This window comes from Furipterus horrens, unplaced genomic scaffold (assembly GCF_987537825.1).
Source record: "Furipterus horrens unplaced genomic scaffold, mFurHor1.1.pri manual_scaffold_1, whole genome shotgun sequence".
In the NCBI taxonomy this organism is placed as follows: Eukaryota; Metazoa; Chordata; class Mammalia; order Chiroptera; family Furipteridae; genus Furipterus; species Furipterus horrens.
The window spans coordinates 166150193-166170230 of record NW_028327171.1 but is presented as its reverse complement, the minus strand read 5'-3'; the positions used below and the strand labels follow the sequence as shown (position 1 = coordinate 166170230).

The following is a 20038-nucleotide window of genomic DNA, read 5'->3' as shown; positions in this document are numbered from 1 at the left end:
GTGGGAAAAGAATTATAGGTATGGGGAACATATTGGGGGGAGGTCAGCAGGGAGGGAAAGGGGAGAAGGGGAGGGAGGTGGTACAGGAATTAAGAAGCATAATAGGAGGGAGTGGAGTAGACAGGAAGATGTTGAGAAGAACTCTATGCACAACCAATGGGCATGGACTAAGGTGGGGGACAACTGGAGGGAACGGGGTCACTGCGTGGAGGGGAACAAAGGGAAAAAAAATTGGAAAACTGTAACAGCATAGTCAATAAAACATAAAAAAAATAAGTAAAAAATAAAGGTAACTATTTGAAATATTAAAAATAAAAATGTAAATACATATATCAGGAAGAAAGGGGAGCTCCAGTGAAATAAATGACCTATTGAAATATAGTACATACAGTGAAATACTTTCTACCTCTTTGAAAGAAAAGAAGTAGCAAAGGGAAAAAAAAGTAATGAGGAAGTTATCTGTGCGTAGATTTGAAAATTTCTCCAAGATACATTAAGAGAAAAGAAAGTGCAGGACAGTCTATATAATGTTATTGTTTGAGTAAGAAAGGAGAAACCAAAGAATGTATATTTAGTTTGCAAGTACACATAGAGCTTCTAGAAAGGTAAGAAACAAACAGGAAGCAATTCCTATTAAAAAATTTAATTAAAACATTTTTTTAAAGTGGTTGCTTCTGAAGAGTGGAACTGGTGTGGGAGAGAGAAATTTTATTTCTATAAGTAAATTTTTTTCATGTGCTTGTGTGTTGCTGTTATATTTTCAAATAATATCCCATGTGTGCAAAAAAAAAAAAAAAATCTCTTCCAAAGCTTCAAATGTTTGTCAGTGTGTGCTTGCATGCATGTATACATATTGTATTTCTGAACATATAAATGATTATATACTACATATTTGTCAAGACTTCTTTTCCTCTCTGATCCTTCTAAGTAATTTGAAACTTATAATATTTTGTATTGAGATGATTTATATACCCTAAAATTGATCCCTTTATAGTGTACATTTTGGTGGTTTTTAGTATATCACAAAATTATGCAGCCATTACCACTAATTCCAGAATATTTGTATCACCCCTATAAAGAAATCCCATAAACATTAGTAGCAACTTTCCATTCCCTTGTGGTCCAACCCCACATTGCCAGCCTCTGGCAACCAGCAGTCTACTTTCTGTCTGTATGAATTTGCCTCTTCTGAATATTTCATTCAAGTCGAATCATACAATATGTGACATTTTGTGTCTGGCATTTTTCACTTAGCATAATGCTTTCACGGTTTATGAATGTTGTAGTATATTTTAGTACTTTTTTCCTTTTTATGACTATTCTATTGTGTTGACTTCCTGCATTTTGTTTAACCATTCATCATTTGGTGAACATTGGACTCCTTACATTTTTTGATGTGAATAATGCAGCTATGAATACTCTGGACCAAGTTTTTGTGTAGACATACCCATATGTTGTAACTTGATATCCAGCAAAGGTGACACTGTAGTGCAGTGGGGGAAGGCTGGTCTTTTATAATAGATGATGCTGTATCAATTGGTTATCCATATAGGGCAAAAATGACTCTTGACCCTCAACTCTTACCATCATATAGAAATCAATTCCAGTCCTGGCTGGTTTGGCTCAGTTGATTGGAGCATTGTCCTGTGAACCAAAAAGTCATGGTCAGGGCATTTACCTGGGTTGGGGGTTCGATCCTTGTCTGGGGCATGTGTGGAAAGCAACTGATCAATGTTTCTCTTTCCCTCCCTTTCCCTTGTTCTACACTATAAGCATGTCCTTGGGTGAGAATTTAAAAAAAAATCAATTCCAGGTGACTTGTAGATCTTAATATGAAAAATAAAATAATAAAGCTTTAATTAATAAGTATAATGACAGTGATTTCATAAATGGGTCACAAAAGTGACTAACCCTAAAGGAAAACATTTGACAAATATAACGTTTAAATGACACCAATATATGAGTGAAAAGGTAAGTCATAAAGGATTCATATTCAGAATATGTAAAGATTTCCTACAAATCAAGAAGGACAAGATCTGACAGTTTATGGTCAGAGTTTCAAAAGTCAAATTATTCTGCTAGGCCTATAATGAAAATTAGTAGAAACATGTTCCACTCTTCCAGTCCTGTATTCATTCTTCAAAGAGCCAGTCCTTCTCACACTATAACTTTTTATTTATTATATTATATGTCTTTTGTTTTATCTATGTCTGTATTTCTAAAGAAGATTATTATAGGTCTTTGTCTTTTTCAGTTTTTGATATTTATTAAATTCCTATTGTGTATGAGCTAACTGCTAAATGATCTCCACCCCTCCACCCCTCTAGAAATACACTTCCTTGACCTCATCTTAGTTTATATGTATTTCATGTTTTGGTTTGATCATTATTTTATTCTTTATATTATGACCATGAAAATTTTATTTGCAGCTGTGAGATTCCATGATTACATTTCTTCTTTTGTACAACTTGTTTTTTCTAGAGTTAATAGTTGATTTATTTGTCATATTTTAGTATTCACTATAAGTGCTCACAAAAACTCTCCAGCATAGATGTATGAGTCTCTTCTTATTTTAAAATACAAATTATGTATTCTTTCTTTTTCTTTTCTTTTTTTTTTTCAGGTATTTCCCCCTGGAACTTTCATTGTTTTGTTCTTATCCAAGCTAGTTACTCCCTGTTTTCTCCTGGATGCCTGTCATCTTGATCAGCATGGGAATTCCTTTTGTATGTTGTCCTGTGTATGAGCTCTTGTTTACTTTCTGCCATATCTTCCTCTTTCTTGGTTTATTCCTTTGTTTTGGTGGAGCAGATTCTCTAGTTACTTTGGAGAAAAGGTACACGGGTAGTCAAATTTTTAAGACCTTATATAGCCTCCTTCTCCCACTTGGTTGTTACTTTGGGTGTAGAATTCTAGGTTGGAAATCATTTTATCAGAATTTTGAAGGCATTGTTCCATTGCCTTCTAGCTTTCAGTGTTACTGCTGAGCGCTCCAGTGCCATTCTGATTCCTGATCCTTTTTTTAAGGATCTTTTCTTTGATTCTCAGCATTTAAATGTTTAAATTACAAAGTGTCTTGGTGCGGGTCTTCCTTGAACCAGTGTGCTTGGTATAAAAATGTGTCTTTCCAATCCAGGAAGTCATGCTGGGAAAGTTTCTGGAATTATTTCTTTGATAATTTCAGCTCCTTGATTTTTTTGTTCTCTTTTCTGGAATTCTCATTATTTGGACCGGACATATTGGACTGATTCTCTAGTTTCCTTTTTGAAGTTTTGGTCTTTTCTTAGGGAAGATTTCTTCAATATTATCTTTACATCCCCATCTGTTTTTGTTTTTGTTTTTCTCCCTATTTTAGCTATAATGTTTTTAATTTCCAGGAGCCTTTCTTGGGGTTCTTTTCTAAATGTTTTATTTTTATAGTTTGCTGTTATTAGGATATTGGTAATAGTTTTATTTTTGTGTGAAATTTTGTTCTCTGTTATATTTCGTATGGATTTCCTTTTATTGTTTGTATTCCGCTATGTGATGATCTGGGCTTTGTTCATATCTATGCATTTGGGCACTGAAAAATATATTGGGAGCTTTGTGTATGTAGGCAGTGCTTATTGACTGATATCTTTTGCAGTCGGATGACTGGGCTGGATCATTTTTCTGAGGGTTTTTTTGTTTGTTTGTTTGTCTTTTGTTTTTTGTTTTGCCCTCTTACAAATTTTGTCTCTTGAGATGAACCATTTGCCTAGAGAGAAATTCTACAATCTTCTACCTGTGGAATATAAGTGGTTGCTCACTTTCTAGAATCGAATGCTGAAAAAGAGCTAAGGGTCTCTTTGTTTGGTGTGTCGCTTACACTTAATACCTTTTATTCTCAACTGTATCTTGCGTGCCTCGGTTTAGAGTTCTCCTGGCTCACCATTTTCAGAGGTTGAATCTAGCCTTCAGTATTTATAATGAGCCAGCAGTTAATCATATTCTCTTGTAATTTTTTCATGTATGTAATGTGTTGTTTTTCTCAAGCTGTTTTCAAGATTATTTTTTAATGTTTAATTTTTTATTGGGCTATAATTGACATATACCATTTTGTTAGTTTTAGATGTACAACATAATGATTCCATATTTATATATATTGCAAAATGATCACCATAATAAGCCTACTTGACCTCTGTCACCATACATAGTTAAAATTGTTTTTTCTTATGATGGGAACTTTTAAGATTTACACTCACCAACTTTCAGATCTACATTACAGCGTTATTAACTGTAGTCACCATGGTGTACATTACATAGTCATGACCGGACGTTTTTATTTTTAACCCCTTTTATCCATACACTACCTCTCACCTCTGGCAAACATGAATTTGTTCTCTGAATCTATGAGCTCCATTTTGTTTTTGGTGTAGAGACTACATGTAAGTGAGATCATGCAGTCTTTTTGTCTTTCTTTGATATATTTTACTAACCATAATGCTGTCAAGGCCCAGCCATGTTGTTACAGATGGCAAGATTGTCTTCTTTTTAATGGATGAATAATATTCTATTTTGTGTGTTTGTGTGTGTATATGCACACACACACACACAGCACATCACATTTTCTTTATTCATTTATGGACACAGACTGCTTTCCTGTCTTAGTTATTGTAAATAATACAGGTGTGCATGTATCTTTTCAAGTTAGTGGGTTTTTTTGGTTTTTGTTTTTGATAAATACCCAAAGGTGGAGTTGCTAGATCATGTGGTGGTTCTAGTTATAATTTTTTGAGGAACTTCATCTGTTTTCCATAGTGGCTGCCCTAACTTAGAGTCCTATCAACACAACAGTACATAAGGGTTTCCTTTTCTCTATATCCCCTGTCAATACTTGTTCTACTTGTCTTTTTGATGATAACCATTCTGACTGGTATGAAGTCGTATCTCATTGTAGTTAAATTTTTTTTCTTCATCTTTGGTTTTCAACAGTTTGACTGTGATGTTATCTAGATATGGAACTTTTTTTTATATAAACCCTAATCATAACCACAAAAAAAAAAATCTAGAACTAAAACACACTAAAATATATAAAGCAACTGCTAACAGACTAAAAGGAGAAACTGACAAAAACACAATTACAGTAGGGGACCTGAACACCCATTGACAGCTATGGAGAGGTCATCCAAACAAAATCAGTAGGGCCTTAAATGACACATTAGACCAAATGGATATAATTAGCATCTACAGACCTTCCATTCCAGAATACCAGATTACAGTATATATTATTCTCCATTGTAAGTGGAACCTTCTCAAGGATAGACCATGTGCCGGGACACAAAACTAGCCTCGACACATGTAAGAAGATTGAAATCATACTGCACATATTCTCCGACCACAGTGCTTAAAAATTGGAAATCATCTGCAAAAAGAAAGCAGGAAAAATAAGCCACTAAACAATGACTGAGTCAAAGAAGAAATTAAAAAACATCGAAGGATACGTAGAGACAAATGAGAATGGCAGTGTGACATATCAAAACCACTGGGACATAACAAAAGTGGTAATAAGATGAAAGTTTACATCATTACACGCCTATCTCAAGAAACAAAAATTGCAAATAACCAAATGTTTCACCTTCAAGAACTAGAAAAAGAAAAACAAAGGAAGCCCAAAGTCAGCAGAAGGAAGGAAATAATATCAATTAGAGCAGAATTAAAATAGATAACAAAAATATAACAGAAAAATCAATAACAAATTGGTTCTTTGAGAAGATTAACAGGTATGGTTTTCTTTGTACTTACTCTACTTGGAGTAATCTGTGAGCTACCTGGATCTGTAAATGTACATGTTCTACCAAGTTTTAGGATTTTTCTGGCTATTAAGGTACTTTTGCTGCTCCTTTTCCTCTCCTTCTGGGACTAAATACATATAATAGTGTCCAACAACTATTTTTCAATAATTTTCCTCTAGTTTGAATAACATCTTTTGATCTTCAGTACTTTCTCCATTCTGATGTCAAGCCCATGCTGTGGATATTTTAAAATTTGGTTTTGGAATTCTCATTTGACTCCTTTTTATATTTTCATTTTTCTGCTGAAATTTCCAGTTCATCTATTATAACTGTATTTTTCTTTGTCATCTTCAACATACTGACAGTAGCTGCTTTTAGACCTTTGCTAATTCTAATATGAGTTAACTTGTAGTTAGTCTCTATTGATTGTCTTTATGCCTGGGTATGGGTCACATTTTCTTGTTTCTTTGTAAGTTCAGAAATTTTGTTTATATCCAGCACACTGAATGATACATTGTAATGACTCTGGGATTTGGTATAGTATTCTGGAGAATTTTTTGGTTATTATATGTATTATCAAAGAATTAACTTGGCTGTATTGAAATCTAAACTGTCTCCCTACAGAGGATGGCAGTTGCTCTCTGTTCAGTTATTTTAACCTCCTCTGGACTGCTTCAGTCTGTTCCACTCTTGCATAGATCAGTGACCAGACAGACACACGGACAGAGGTAATATGCAGAATTTGCAACTCGTTCTTTGGTGCTTTATTTTCCAGCATATGCCTTCTTTCCAGCAGCTGTGCTAGCTCCAAACTGGTTTTTCAAGCCAATGAGACTTCAGGTTATAACCCAAGTTTTAGCTGCTCTGTGTAGCTTAGACAAGGGACTTTCCCTCTAGCAAAAGCTGTTAAAAACACAAAACCCACCTAATTCAGTTCCCTTCTTCCAAACGTTGTCTCCTATCCAGATTCTGCCTACTTTTGGTTGCTCAAGTACTTTCAGGTAGTTGTTTTTTATATATTTTTCCAGAATTTATACCTGTCTGTGGGAACATTGGTCTGATGAGAGGTATTCTGTTATTACTCGTGGGAGAATCTGTATATTTTAAATTAATTGTTTTAAAAGGTAAAAATACTTCATGAATTTATGTTGCTGCTTCTAATTCAAATCAGAACTAAAGGGTTTTTATTTACATTTTCTTTCTTTTATACCAAGAATTGTGGTTCTCAAGGACATAAAGTAGATGATAGAATTAGAATACCATGTAATTATTATTTCTACACACACAGCAGTCTCAAAATAACTACTTGGGCTATCACAACGATCAAAGTAATAACTGAAAACAGTTCAACATTTTTCCAATTGTACTTTCCATAAAAGTCCGTCTCCCAATTTTTAAAATATTGTATTAACAATTTTGCATGCATTTAGCCATTATAAATTTCAGCTCCTTCCTTGTTTTTCATTTAACCTTTATCAATAAGTAACATTATTGATTGCACCAGTTCTTAGGTTGAAACTTCACTTTGGTTATCTGAAGCTTGTTCTCTGGGTTCTTTTGGAAGGTTCTTAGGAGCAGTATTTCCTGATTTCTGGCATTTTGATAAATTTATACATTCTATGTGTTAAAAATCAGTCTTACTGGATATGAAACACTTTATTCATAGTTGCTTAAATATCTTAAATTTGTTACTCCATTTTCTTCTGGCATAAAGTGTTGCCTTTGAAAAATTTGATATTCTTAGATGCATATTGTGTTCTTTAAGGCTGTAGTTTCTATTTAAAAAAATAGTAAGGAAGATTTCTTAAAAAATTGTTTTCTTCTAGTAGAGCTCTTTAAAGGTTTCTGTTAACAGAATGTTGGGTCTTTGTTGCCTCAGTGGTGGTTCTCTCATTCTTTTTATCTCGTCATTTCTTTTGATTTCAAAAGTGTCCCTCCTTTTTTTATCTTCTACATCTCTTAAAGCACTGTCTGTGTTTTCTTTTGGGTTCATTCAGGCATAATCTTCATTATTGAACCTTTCTTCTATTTTTTTTTTAAATTTCTGATGGTTTCCTAAGTTCTGTTACCTTATTTCTGAGTTTTATGAAATCTGATTTATGTTGCTCTTTCATGTCTTCTGTCATTTTAGCAATGGCTTTTAGCTCATTTTGAAACAGTAAGTTACAGTTTTTACCTCTTTTGGGAAATGTGTATTTATTTGTTTCTGGTATGCTTTTATTATCAGGTTATTCTGCATCTTATTCTCTTTTTTTCTTATAACTTCATGGGATGATTAACATGATCATCCATTGCTTACTTTTTTGGGTTTAGAATGGTTTTTCTTACAGAGCTCCCTCTGCTGTTGTTTTTGGGCACTCTTCATAAGTGTGGTATTTGCTTTTTAAGATTTTTAGATTTTGCTCCCTTCCCCACTTTTATTTTGATAATTTTTTTTCCTTTATCTTCATTGTACCTGTTGTGCTTTATTTTGTTTCCATACCCAGTAATTTATTTTTATTATGACGCCCTTAGTAAAGGATTAGTTTCAAGAGTTTGTAGGGGCTAGATTGCTCCAACCCCTTTAGACTTCACCATGGATCCCTTGTACTTAGTCGCTATTGGGAAGGGCAGAAACCCCTCCAGTTATAGCTTCTGAACTCAAATTTACTTACTGGTCAATTTGCATTTGCTGTTTTGGGAGTTTCTGTTGTTAAATCTGTCAGACACCCTACTTCTTTCTGCTTCCTCTCATACCAGTGCAGGTCCTGTGGTTGGTGGTCTATTCCCACCTGCTGTTTTGTGGAGATTCCTAGTCACCCAGTTTTGTTGTAAATGTTGTGTGTGGGTTTGGAGTTTACATTTTTATGTGGTGATTTAGAGACGCTCAAAAACATTGCCACTGCTTCCATTTTCCCTGAATCTTCTATAGTTTTATCACTTCTTTTTTTTTTTAAGTATATTTTATTGATTATGTTGTTACAGTAGTTCCAATTTTTTTCCCCTTTGCTCCCCTCCGCCCAGTACTCTCCTTCCCTTCAGCAATCCCACCCCCCTTAGCTCATGACCAGGGGTCGTGCATATAAGTTCTTTGGCTTCACCCTTTCCTATATTATTCTTAACATCCCCCTGTCTATTTTGTACCAACTGATTATGCTTCTTAGTCCCTGCACCATTTCCCCATTTCTCCCCCTCTTCCCTCCCAGCTGATAACCCTCCAAATGATCCCCACTCCTATGATTCTGTTCCTATTCTGGTTTGCTTAGTTGGATTTTGTTTTTATTTTTTAGATTCAGTTGTTGATAGTTGTGAGTTTGTTGTCATTTTAGTGTTCATAGTTTTGATCTTTTTCTTAAGTAAGTCCCTTTGACATTTCATAAAATGATGGCTTGGTGATGATGAACTCCTTTAGCTTCACCTTGTCTGGGAAGCACTTCATCTGCCCTTCCATTGTAAATGATAGCTTTGCTGGATAGAGTAATCCTGGTTGCAGGTTGCTTTTCATCACATTGAATATTGCTTGCCAGTCCCTTCTTGCCTGCAAAGTGTCCTCTTAGAAATCAGCTGATAGTCCTATAGGCACCCCCCTGTAGGCAACTCTCTGCCTCTCTCTTGCTGCCCCCAGGACTCTTGTCTTTATCTTTCACCTTTGGCATCTCAGTCATGATGCGTCCTGGTGTGGTCCTCTCTGGGTCCAGGTCACCTGGGACCCTCTGTGCTTACCCGACCTGTATGTCCATTTCCTTCGCAAAAATTTGGGAATTTTTCCTCATTTTTTTCAATTCTTCCTCATTCGGCACTGATTGACTATTTTTTTCTTCCTTATGTTCCAAATCATTGGTTTGAACCCCAGGTTCCTTCCCTTCGCCATTGGTTTTGTGTGGATTTTCCTTCGTTTCACTTAGCATAGGCTTCACTACTTCTCTTATGTGTCTGCCATACTCAAGCATATCTGCCAAGCCTGTGAGCATCTTTATCACCAGTGTTTTGAATTCTACATCTGTTAAGTTGTCTGTTTCCTCATTTGTTAGGTTGGCTATCTCCTCATCACTTAGTTCTCCCACTGGAACCTTGATCTGTTCCCCCTTTTGGGCCATACTTCTCTGTCTCCTCATTCTGACAGGCTCCTGTGTTTGTTTGCCTTCATGTTCCAGGTAGAGCTGTCGCTCCTGTTACATTGTAAGGGGCAGAGCCTTAGGCATTCGTCGGTGCAGGGCGGCCTGTTTCACCACATTGTGGCGCTGTATGTGGGGGGAAGGGTCCGAGAGGGAACAATGCCACCTGCACAGCACTCACCCCTTTTCCGGGCACTTCTCCCGCCTGGACAGGCGCCCTTCTAGCTGCTGCCCTAGCTGTCATTCCCAGAGTGGGTGGGTCTGCAGACGTTCTAGGTCCGTGGGGGCCCTTTAAACAAGCAGACTCTGCTGAGAGACCGGCAGTTTCTGCCTCCACCCCAACCCCCATTGGTCTGCACAGTCAGAAGCAATGAGGCTTGATTTTCCCAGGTGCTGGGACCGTGAGCTGCAAAGTCCGGCGAGGAGCTGGGAACGCTCCCCAGGTGGCCCTCCTGACTTTAAAACGTGTGACCGCACTTTCTGCCAGCCTGCCGCTGCTGCCATCACACCTGGTCCTCTCCACCCCGTCTCCGCCCCTCCTCCCTGTCTGCATGAGTATTTCTTTCTAATATCTTTGTTTGTTGGACTTCCATGTAGTTTGATTTTCTGGAACTTACTGTTGTTTCTAGTTTTGAGTTAGTTGTATTCCTTCTTAGTTGTGGAAGGCGTCGCAGCATGTCTGTCTACACCTCCATCTTGATTGGAAGTCTAGTTTTATCACTTCTTAATTGCTGTTTATATGGTGTTCTTTGTTTCAAGTTTGATCATCTTGCTCTAATTAGATCATATTAACTTCCTCTAAATAGTGCTTGAATCGTAATCAGTTTGAGTGCTATTTGTGTTGAAAATAGCCTTTACAGTGTCCAGCATAGAACTGGACATGTATGTAATAGCTCAGTCATCAGTCTGGAAATTAGTGTAACAATCATTATAGTCCAACTTTTGCAACCTTTTAATAGTAGGATTAACAGCTACTGTTACAGAGTGAAGGAAACAGATTATCAACTGGCGTGCATGCATATGACGTTTATTCATGCATCATTTTTGACATATATGCCATAGCCTGTCATCCTCTGGCCTAACCATGCCTGGAAGACATTGATCTAATGTACTGTTGGTCCAAAACAAGGCAACAAAATAATAAGTATCATAGAAACCTATTGGAAACATAGCAAACATCATCTTGCAGAATAATAACTCATTTCTGTTTGTCACAGTTCAAAAAAGTAAAGGAAATGTAGAAACTCTTGAGTGAAACAATTAAAATGGTCAAGATGATAAAATGTTTTCTTAAAACCCTTAGAATAAACAAAAAAACAAAGATTGTCCAGTTTGTTAATATGAAAAGAAAGCCAATGGGTGTGGATGGGATGTGATGATGGGATTTGATAAGATTGTGAAGAGAATTAAGGAGCACTTATAGTACTTTTAGTTAAAGGAAGCATTAGTTTTTGTACATTGAATAGTAGTTTTAGAGATCTTGTTACCCTAACAAAAGCCTAATTCCTTTGCTTCCCGTTTTGGTATTCTAGAAAATCAGCAAATATCCCTGACTAGTCTGGCTCAGTGGGTTGAGAGCTGTTTCATGAACCGAAAGGTCACTGGTTTGATTCCCAGTCAGGGCACATGCCTGGGTTGTTGCTGGCCAGGTCCCTGGTTGGGGGCATGCGAGAGGCAACTGTGATGTTTCTCTCCCACATTGAGTTTCTGTCCATCTTTTTTACTTCCTTTCCCCTCTCTCTTAAAAAAAAAAAATCTTAAAAATAACAGACAATTAGTAAGTTTGTTCCTAAACTACAGCAGAGCTTTATTGATTTGATAAAAACTTTCCAAGATATTTATAGTGTTAACAGGTTGGTATTTCTTTATTTTTATTTCATGCTGAAGGAAATCATACTTTATTTTAATTTATGAAGGTAATTTACTTTATAATATGTTTCATTTTAAATTACTTCTAATTTTTACCTTTTTAAAAATCTTTTAACAGGCCTCAACAAATAATGAAAGCTCTAATCATAGTTTTGGAAGCTTGGGATCTTTAAGTGACAAAGAATCAGAGGTAAGTAACTTTATTTTAAATATGGTGCTATTAAAATAAAAGCTGGAATCACCCCTTTAAAAAAATTAAATAGGTTTTTTCCTTCATCATTTCTTGTGCTAAATGTTAATGCTTTTTAAAGTTTTTTTGTAGGAGCATTTTACTCTGCCTTTATGAAGCACAGCATTCAGACTGAAGACTGTATTTGTCATTAGAAAGAAAATACAGTTTTTGGTTATGTAGCTGAACTTGTGGTATAGGTGTTCTTAATGGAAGACAGTTACTAGCCATTCATAATTCTATGAGATGAAAGTGGTTTTTGAAATACATTGTTTCACAGTTTTCTATTATTTCTTGTTAAATTCTTTTAGTTTGGCTCTTAGTAAGGTTTGATTTGCTTTCTGAAATATAGTGTTTTTTTTCCTCTTTGTGAAATCTCTTGTGGAATTTCATGCTATTTATTTTCACATTTCTTACTTAAAAATATCTGAAAAATCTCTCTTCCACCCACTTACTGACCCCACTAAGAAAATACATTGGATTTTGTAAGTAGTCATTTGGAACCATGGTTGAGTTCACATTGAGCATGATGGACTTGATGGCATCTTTTTAAAATGTGTAGACAGGAATGTCTTGAGTTTTAGCACTTACTGATGCTGCAACTTCACTTTTTGTGGATATAGCCTGTAATATTGTCTCTTCTCAGATTATAGAGTTCTGTCTCTTAGTTTTTGGTGTATATGTGTGTATGTGTCTCTGCGTGTGTGTTTTCCCTGTCATTGTTAACTAATTTCTACTTGATCCATTTTAGTTCCTTTTGTTTTTTTAAATTTGGATTATAACCTTGATAATACCAGAATGCCATTAGCATTCAGTATCTCTTAGCTGTTCAGTTTTAGTGTTCAGTGGAAAGGGCATATCAAAGGAGGCAGGCATCTTTGTAAGCCCGGTGTTATGGAAAGCGCCTGGGAATCTCTAGGCAGACAATTTTGTGCAGTTCTGGGCAGGCACCCTGATGCTCCAGAGGAGTGTGGCATAGGGCTCTCAACTCATCAGGCTTTCCCTTCCACAGAGACAACTGGCAGGCAGCTGAAAGGACTGTGCAAGTGACGCGACTTTATCTGCAGTAGGTTCCCTTGAGGTAAGCGTTAGTAGCCCCTATAGTAGCGGACTGTCACAGTTCAGCGGTTTTTTTATTTGTTTTGTTTTTTAAATTAACACACTTATACTGAGCCTTTAAAAATTGTAGGTTTAGGTCTAGACAAAGGACAGTTCTTCAAAAACTATATCAAGAATGTTTTCACTTTATATTTCCTGGACTTTGAAATATTTCTTGATATTTTCAGATTTGGGTCTATTTAGTAATTTCACATGCCTCCTCTTTCATAGGCTTTTATGTTATAAAGAGCAAAAAAGTAATTTTATGTATTTCCCTGTTCTGTTCACCAAATCTGGTGTTTTTTATTTTGTAAAATAGCAAAACATAGTAAAAAGTTAGATCACCTACAGCATATATTTCTATGTTTTTTATAGATGCAGTATTTGATTCCCTCAAAAGAATCAGTCTATAAGAAAATACCACTTCTCTTTAAAGAATTGCAAGAATCATTTTTGGCTATATTTTTAATTAAGAAAAAAATTTTAAGACCATAGTGACATTTGAAGTGAAATATAGGTTGATTCACCATTTGGATGTACTTTATTTGTGCAGAAATGTTGACATAGGGGCAGCAATAGAAACTCTTAATCTTTCAAATTTTGCTCTTGTGTATTCTATATCTGGAAGTTTTAGAAATTAATAGTTGAGTCAAGTGACACAATATTTTGGAAATGACTACGGATTATACGTTTTCCTTAAGATTTAAAGAAGCAATTTTAAACAATCTTTCCATTATAAGAAACTACATGTCTAGAAAATGATTCCCAGGTTTTATTTCTATAATACATACCTTAATTAATGAATTCCTCTGAGGTAAAATTTCATACAAATCAAGATATGTTCATAGGCCATTAAATTAAGTTGTTGGAAGTAAACAGTAAGTTGTAGAAGCACTTCTTCTTTTCCCTGTACACCTAGTAGTAAAGTTTATGTAGTATTTCATTGTCTTCTGATGTCATTTTATTCTTTTGGTAATCCATTTCCTGATCATTACTTTTTAAAAAATAGTAGTTTTTGTGTTTATGAACAACTAGTACTAAAAGGTTTATGCATTTATTTTTAAAAAGCAGTTCTCTACAACCCATTTTTCCAGACCCCCCCCTTCTGTTTTTTAGCTTTTCTTCCTACTATTTATTTCCACGTTTTATAATGTAAATAATGTGCATATCTTGCTATTTTGTTTCATCAGTTAGACATTATTTGTTGAGTCCCTCTTATATTTATGAAGATTTTAGCTTTAGCTTTCCCTATTCTGTCCTCCTGCACAGTACTCTTCAGATACCCAGAACCCTCCTGTTTTCTTCTGTCCTTTTACTGTTAAAACTGAAAAAGTCTGATATTTACTGTTAGGCTCATTGAATCTACTTCAACTGAAATTTTTTAGTTCAGTTAATATATGAATTACTTCATAAATGGATTTGCCTTTATTACTAAATGTAGAATTGTAAACCAAAACTTTTTTTCTTTTGTTAATGAAATTGGCTATAGTAGGTAGGAAGGTGCTGATCTTGTTTTGCTTTATTTTACATCAATCTAGGTTTATTCAATAGTCTTCGAAAATTTGCTTTATTTTCATTAAGCATTTATTACTTATCTGCTATCTTCTAACCTCTACCCAAGCACAAAGAATATAAAGATAATAGGATATTATCACTGCCTTCACAAGAGATCAGTATTATTAAGACTACTTTATAAACAGTGTGGGCTATTATAGTAAATATAAGCAAGGGCAAGTGCTAAGGGATCAGAGAGCAAGAAACCCCTAATTCCATCTGCCTGGAAGGGAGAGGCGGAGAGGGCAGGGAAGAGAGGTCTTCCTTCAGAGAAGCGATGATAGTTGTTACGAAAAGCTATGGATTCATTCCAGAAGGGAACCGCAAAGTATGAGTGGGCCGGCAGAGGGACTAGGATATGCTTTTGCTTTTGCATGGAAGCTTGGCAAGTAATTTTGTTCAAGATAGAGGGCAGTGATTCTCAACCCTCGCTGGACTTGAGAGCCCCTGAGGGACTTAGAAAACATACCTAGCTGCAGAGGTGATTCAACCCTGTTTGCAAACTTCTGATGATGTGCAAGAGGGGTGAAAGATAGGCAGGGGTCATGGTATGAAAGAAAGCCCTTTTATTTCATAGAGAGGAATTTGGGCTTTATCTGGGTGATGGAGAGGTGTTGAAGTGTAAGGGCTGGGGGAAGACAAAATAGAGATAGAGAAGACCTCCCCAGGGGGCCGTGTCAAGGGTAGGACTGGAGGGAAGTAAAGCCTAAGTTGGGAAGGTCATTTACTGAGGAATACCATGCCTTTACCAAACTCCAGACTTCAAGGTTTACTATTAGGAGGAAAAACTTCAAGTGAGAGGGGTTCTGATTTAGTGTTCTCAAGGTTGCCTTTGGCATATCCTTGTCTTTCAGATTCTCTAACTTTGGTTATGGATGCTCTCACCGCCCAGGCCCATGCTTCTCAGAGTTTAATGTGCAAGTGATTACCCGAGTTCTTTTGTCTCTAGGTCTGTGGTGGGGTTTGCATTTCTCTAACCAGCTCTCAAATGCTGCTAGATTTTAAAAGTAGAATCAGTAGGGTTTGATGACTGAATGAAAATAAAGAAGGAAAGGGAAGAGTTTAGGATTATTTAAAGGTTCATAACTTTAGATGATACCTCAGGAAAAAAGGGATCAGGCTATAGATAAAGACTTATGCGTTTCTACATAGGTGTGAAACTGTTGGGTTGTCTGAGGCTTCCTGTGGACCCCAGAGACTCTTTCAGGGTGTTCACAACGTTAAAACAATTTTTATAACACTGCTAAGATATTATTTATTTTTTTAAAAGTAATGCTAAGACATATTTGGCTTTTTAAAACTTTTATTTTCTTCTGAATTTGCAGTGGGAATTTACAGAGTCTGTATAACACGTGTTATCATCACTGACAACGTATGGATTCTGTATTTGTGTATTCTGGTATTTAAAAAAAAGCTTTCTACTTTTAAATTCTAAAATGGTAAATGTCAGTAGTTATAAGCCACATAAATAAAAGCTTTTTGGGGTCCTTAACAGCTTTTAAGAGTTTGTAGAGGGTTCCTGAGACCCAAATGTTTAAAAACTGCTTTTATAGATGTACTGTACTTATCCTGATAGTTTGTATAACTCTAGGACGTATTACCAGGCAAGATGGGTGTGCAGGAGAAAGGAGGTGGATAGATAGATAGTAGGAAGGAAAAGAGGAGAAAATGAAAAAGAATTAAGTGTCACAGAAGTCGTAAGAGAATGATGGTAAAAAGTGACTTAAGAATTTGTTGCTTAGGCTTAGTTTCAGTAGATTAATGGGAGCAAGATGTTAGATTATAGTTTGTTGAGGAAGCTTGGAAAATGAAGAAATAGTGACAGTAAATATTGATGGCTCGTGGCAGAAACTTGACTGTGAAGGAAAGGAGACAGTACCGAGAGTCTGAACAGGTTTTACATGTCATGTGCTAAGGAAGGGGGTTATAGCAGAGCTGTGATGGGACAAGGAAATGCTGACGATCCAGACCCTGACAGGCAAGGTGAGTTGTAGGCAGAAATGACTAGGAACAGCCTTTCTTCCAATGGATGAAATTCCAAACCTAATAACCTTTCTCTTACTTCACAGTGGAACTAGAGGTTATCAGCTGAAGGAAAGAATCATGAGTGGGTTTTGTGTGTGAGCGGAATGATACACATTTTATGGGAAGAACAGGGAAGAGAGTTTGAGGGAGAGGGGTCACTCATCCTTTTTAAAAATGTTTTAGAATGCCTTTGGAAGTTAGAAAGACAGCTTCTATGATATATCTGCTAGGTGTAAAAGTCCAGATTATTTTATGAGGATAAGAGAAGGAGCCTGTGTTTCTTGGTTATAAATGTTTTCCAAGTTTTAGAACCTGCCTTGATCCACCTATTCGCAGTTCTTGTAGGACCCTTCCGTGTCTAAACACAAAGACCTTTACTTTCTCTAAATTCTGTACAATTGCTATTCCCAGTCTACCTTACGACAGGATGCTAAGATAAATTATGTATATTATAGCTCATTTGGAATTTATAATGAATATTAATACCATAACCATTCCTCTTCCCTACCTCTCTTTTGGATGTTCTAGTATATAGTTCTGTGCTTTCATTTATTTCTTACTGAGGCGGGATATTTGTGACTGAATATAAGACTGAATATGAATATTGTTGATTTATATCATCTTTAAAAATGTTGGAGAAGTACATTTAAGTCTACTTATGCATATATGCTTATATACAGTGTACTACATAATAATATCAGAGAAGGAAAACTCTGACTCCAAAAAACCTCCGCTGCCTTGCGGCATACCTCTTCAGGGGAAAGGCTAAGGGAGTAAACCCCGACAGAAAATCCGGAGCCGGAGTCCCTAAGGCGGTTTGATGTTGTAGTCAACACCGGCAACTCCTGCGGCGCACCTGAACCCAAGCTGTATCGACTCCGTCTTTCCCTTGGACCCTTCAGCTGCGAAGAGAGGGGGGGTCTGCTGCATGGGCAACAGCAGACCCTCCATATTACCCTGCCCAGGCTCTGTAGCTTCGGCGTCATCGCAAGATGTCGATTCAACACGGGAGGAGACAGATACCATGTCACTCCCGAGTCGGACTGCACAGCCATTCTTGGCGGTGCAGATAGACTCTGAAGAAGCTACACCATCGTCTCTCGAGACGGACGGCTGCCGACGACGACGACGACGACGATGACATAATAATGTTTGTAAAGCAGACATACATGTCAAATTCTATGTTCGCCTCAATTTAATCTTTATCTTCTATAATACTTCTATGTAACTGTAATCAGAATTGAATTTAAAATATATTCCATCTCTATTTTCGCTTCCTCCTGGGCGATTATCAGTTCTTTAAGTCCCTGTGACCCTTTCCTTAGTACACTGGCATTGAATCACTGTTTATTTTTGATTTGGGTACATTTGGGGATTTTTGAGTTATTTAGGATTAAGAATATTTTAAGTACTAAATATATAGAAACTGGGACACTTGTTACATCTAGATATTTAAACTTAAATCCACTTTCAGAATTTTAATAATTATAATGAAAGAATAAATATAGATACAGTGCCTTGATTGTCTTAATTTACCTCTAAAAATGATTAATCAAGGCCATTTTATGAAAGAAGATCTGATTAGCTGTATCATTTGAATTAAGTTTTAGAAGTAGTCTTGGAACTTAAATTTTTCCCCCTTATTTGAGTTAAAGTTGTGGTATTGAAGACAGTTTGAAGCATTGATGCTTTTGTTTTGTTCTTTTTAAAAAACATTTTTAAAGGACTACACTGTGTGTGATTTCTTATTTGCATATTTTAAAAGAAGTAGAAATTAAGAAAACTGAGGAATTAGACCTAAAACTAACTCGAATCTGGCTTCAGGAGGGCATTATTCCATTTCTAGAATTAGTGACATTGTTTAGAGAGTTATTTAATAGGTTTTTTAAATGTAAATTCTCCTTTTTTTGAAGATGGTTTTTTAAATTAATACATAAGCATGTATAGAATATTGGGGGGAAAGACCTGTGTAACGTGTAACTAAAATTAACTATTAATAATCAGAAACGTGAAAAACTACTGAGATTATGTAATATAACTTAATAAATTATACTTTAGAATTAGGAAAAAAACACATAAACATGTATAAATTGATTAAATGGGTTGTCTTCTTAGCAAATTGGGTAGATTAGGGAGTGATGAGTATTTTCTGTTTTTAACCTTGTTTTTATATACATATCCATCTTTACTTTTTTTTTTTGCCCTCTTAATATTTAGCTTGAATGTTTTCTCAGTGAACACTTTAGGTAACCAGCATTGATTGGAAGTTATAATTCTATTTGAAAAATAGAAGTAATACTGGCCTTAAATTTTAGGTTTTAGATTTTTAAAAAATTTTCATTAAACTTTTACTTGTCTATATATATTTGTTATAATCTGGGCAAATCTTTAATGTCTTAGTCTGAGCAAGCAGTAAGACAGAGAGAGGAAAGCTTGGAAAATTAATTTAATCATGTATAGTCTTAAGTATGACTGAAAGTTATATATTTTATGCCTATTCCCCTTGAATGAATTACCTTTTTTTTAAACCTTATTCTATTTAAAATCTGTTCAGCTTCTCAAGATTGTTAGACATCTAGTCATTTTTAAGAAATATTCTTTGTATTCTGCTGCTACATTATTTTCTGAAATGTTTTAGCCTGATAAATGATCTTTCTGGTGTTCTATTTGATGAGTTCTACTGTTTTCTCCTTTACTTATCTTCCTGCTGGTAGTATTTTCTCACTTCTTACTATGTTAGGTGGGCCAAACCACAAATCTTACTAAGTATTATTATGTCATTTGTTTTACTAAGGCATTGTATATAACAGTGTTGCTATATACAATGTACAATGTCTGTGTTGTCTTGAAGAAGACTACTCTGTGTGCATGCAAAATTGTGTATTTTGTAACACTAATAAATACATTATCTCAGTTGGGGAATAAATTTGTTTCTCTTATTAAACTAATAATTTTATAAATTATAGGATTTAGAAGTTCCTGTGAAAATCCTGGAATTACTTTTTAGAATTTTCTTTTATTTAAAAAGAGAAAACTATTTAATTCTACACTATGCATTAAAGGGTATGCTGTCATATAAGAACTATATTCAGCTATAAGTTAGAGTGTGTCTTACCCTAAAATATGTTAAATGATGGGGTTCATGCAAAGGAAGCAAGTCTGTCCTGGTTGAATATACATGTTCTTAGTCTCTCACAAGGAAAAGTGACTGGAAACCAAATGTGAGTCTAATATTGGCTCCGTGGCTCTGTTTTTATAAAGGTGGAGGACAGTGTTTGTCAGAATCACCTGAGAAGCTTTCTCAAGTAAAAGTACCCAGGCTCCCTGCTTGGAAATCCCGATATACTCTGTCTAGATAATCTTGACTTTTTTTTTTTTAAGTATATTTTACTGATTATGTTGTTACAGTAGTACCA

General features: G+C 35.6%; 1 protein-coding gene across 1 annotated transcript in view; it reads left to right on the top strand.

The window, feature by feature from the left end:
* Positions 1–20038, top strand: part of TLK1 (tousled like kinase 1) — a 144735-nt gene that overhangs the window by 59115 nt on the left and 65582 nt on the right. Inside the window, exon 3 of the mRNA XM_090280678.1 lies at positions 11835–11906. Coding sequence (XP_090136804.1) covers positions 11835–11906 — 72 coding nt within the window. The remainder of the gene's footprint in view (positions 1–11834; positions 11907–20038) is intronic.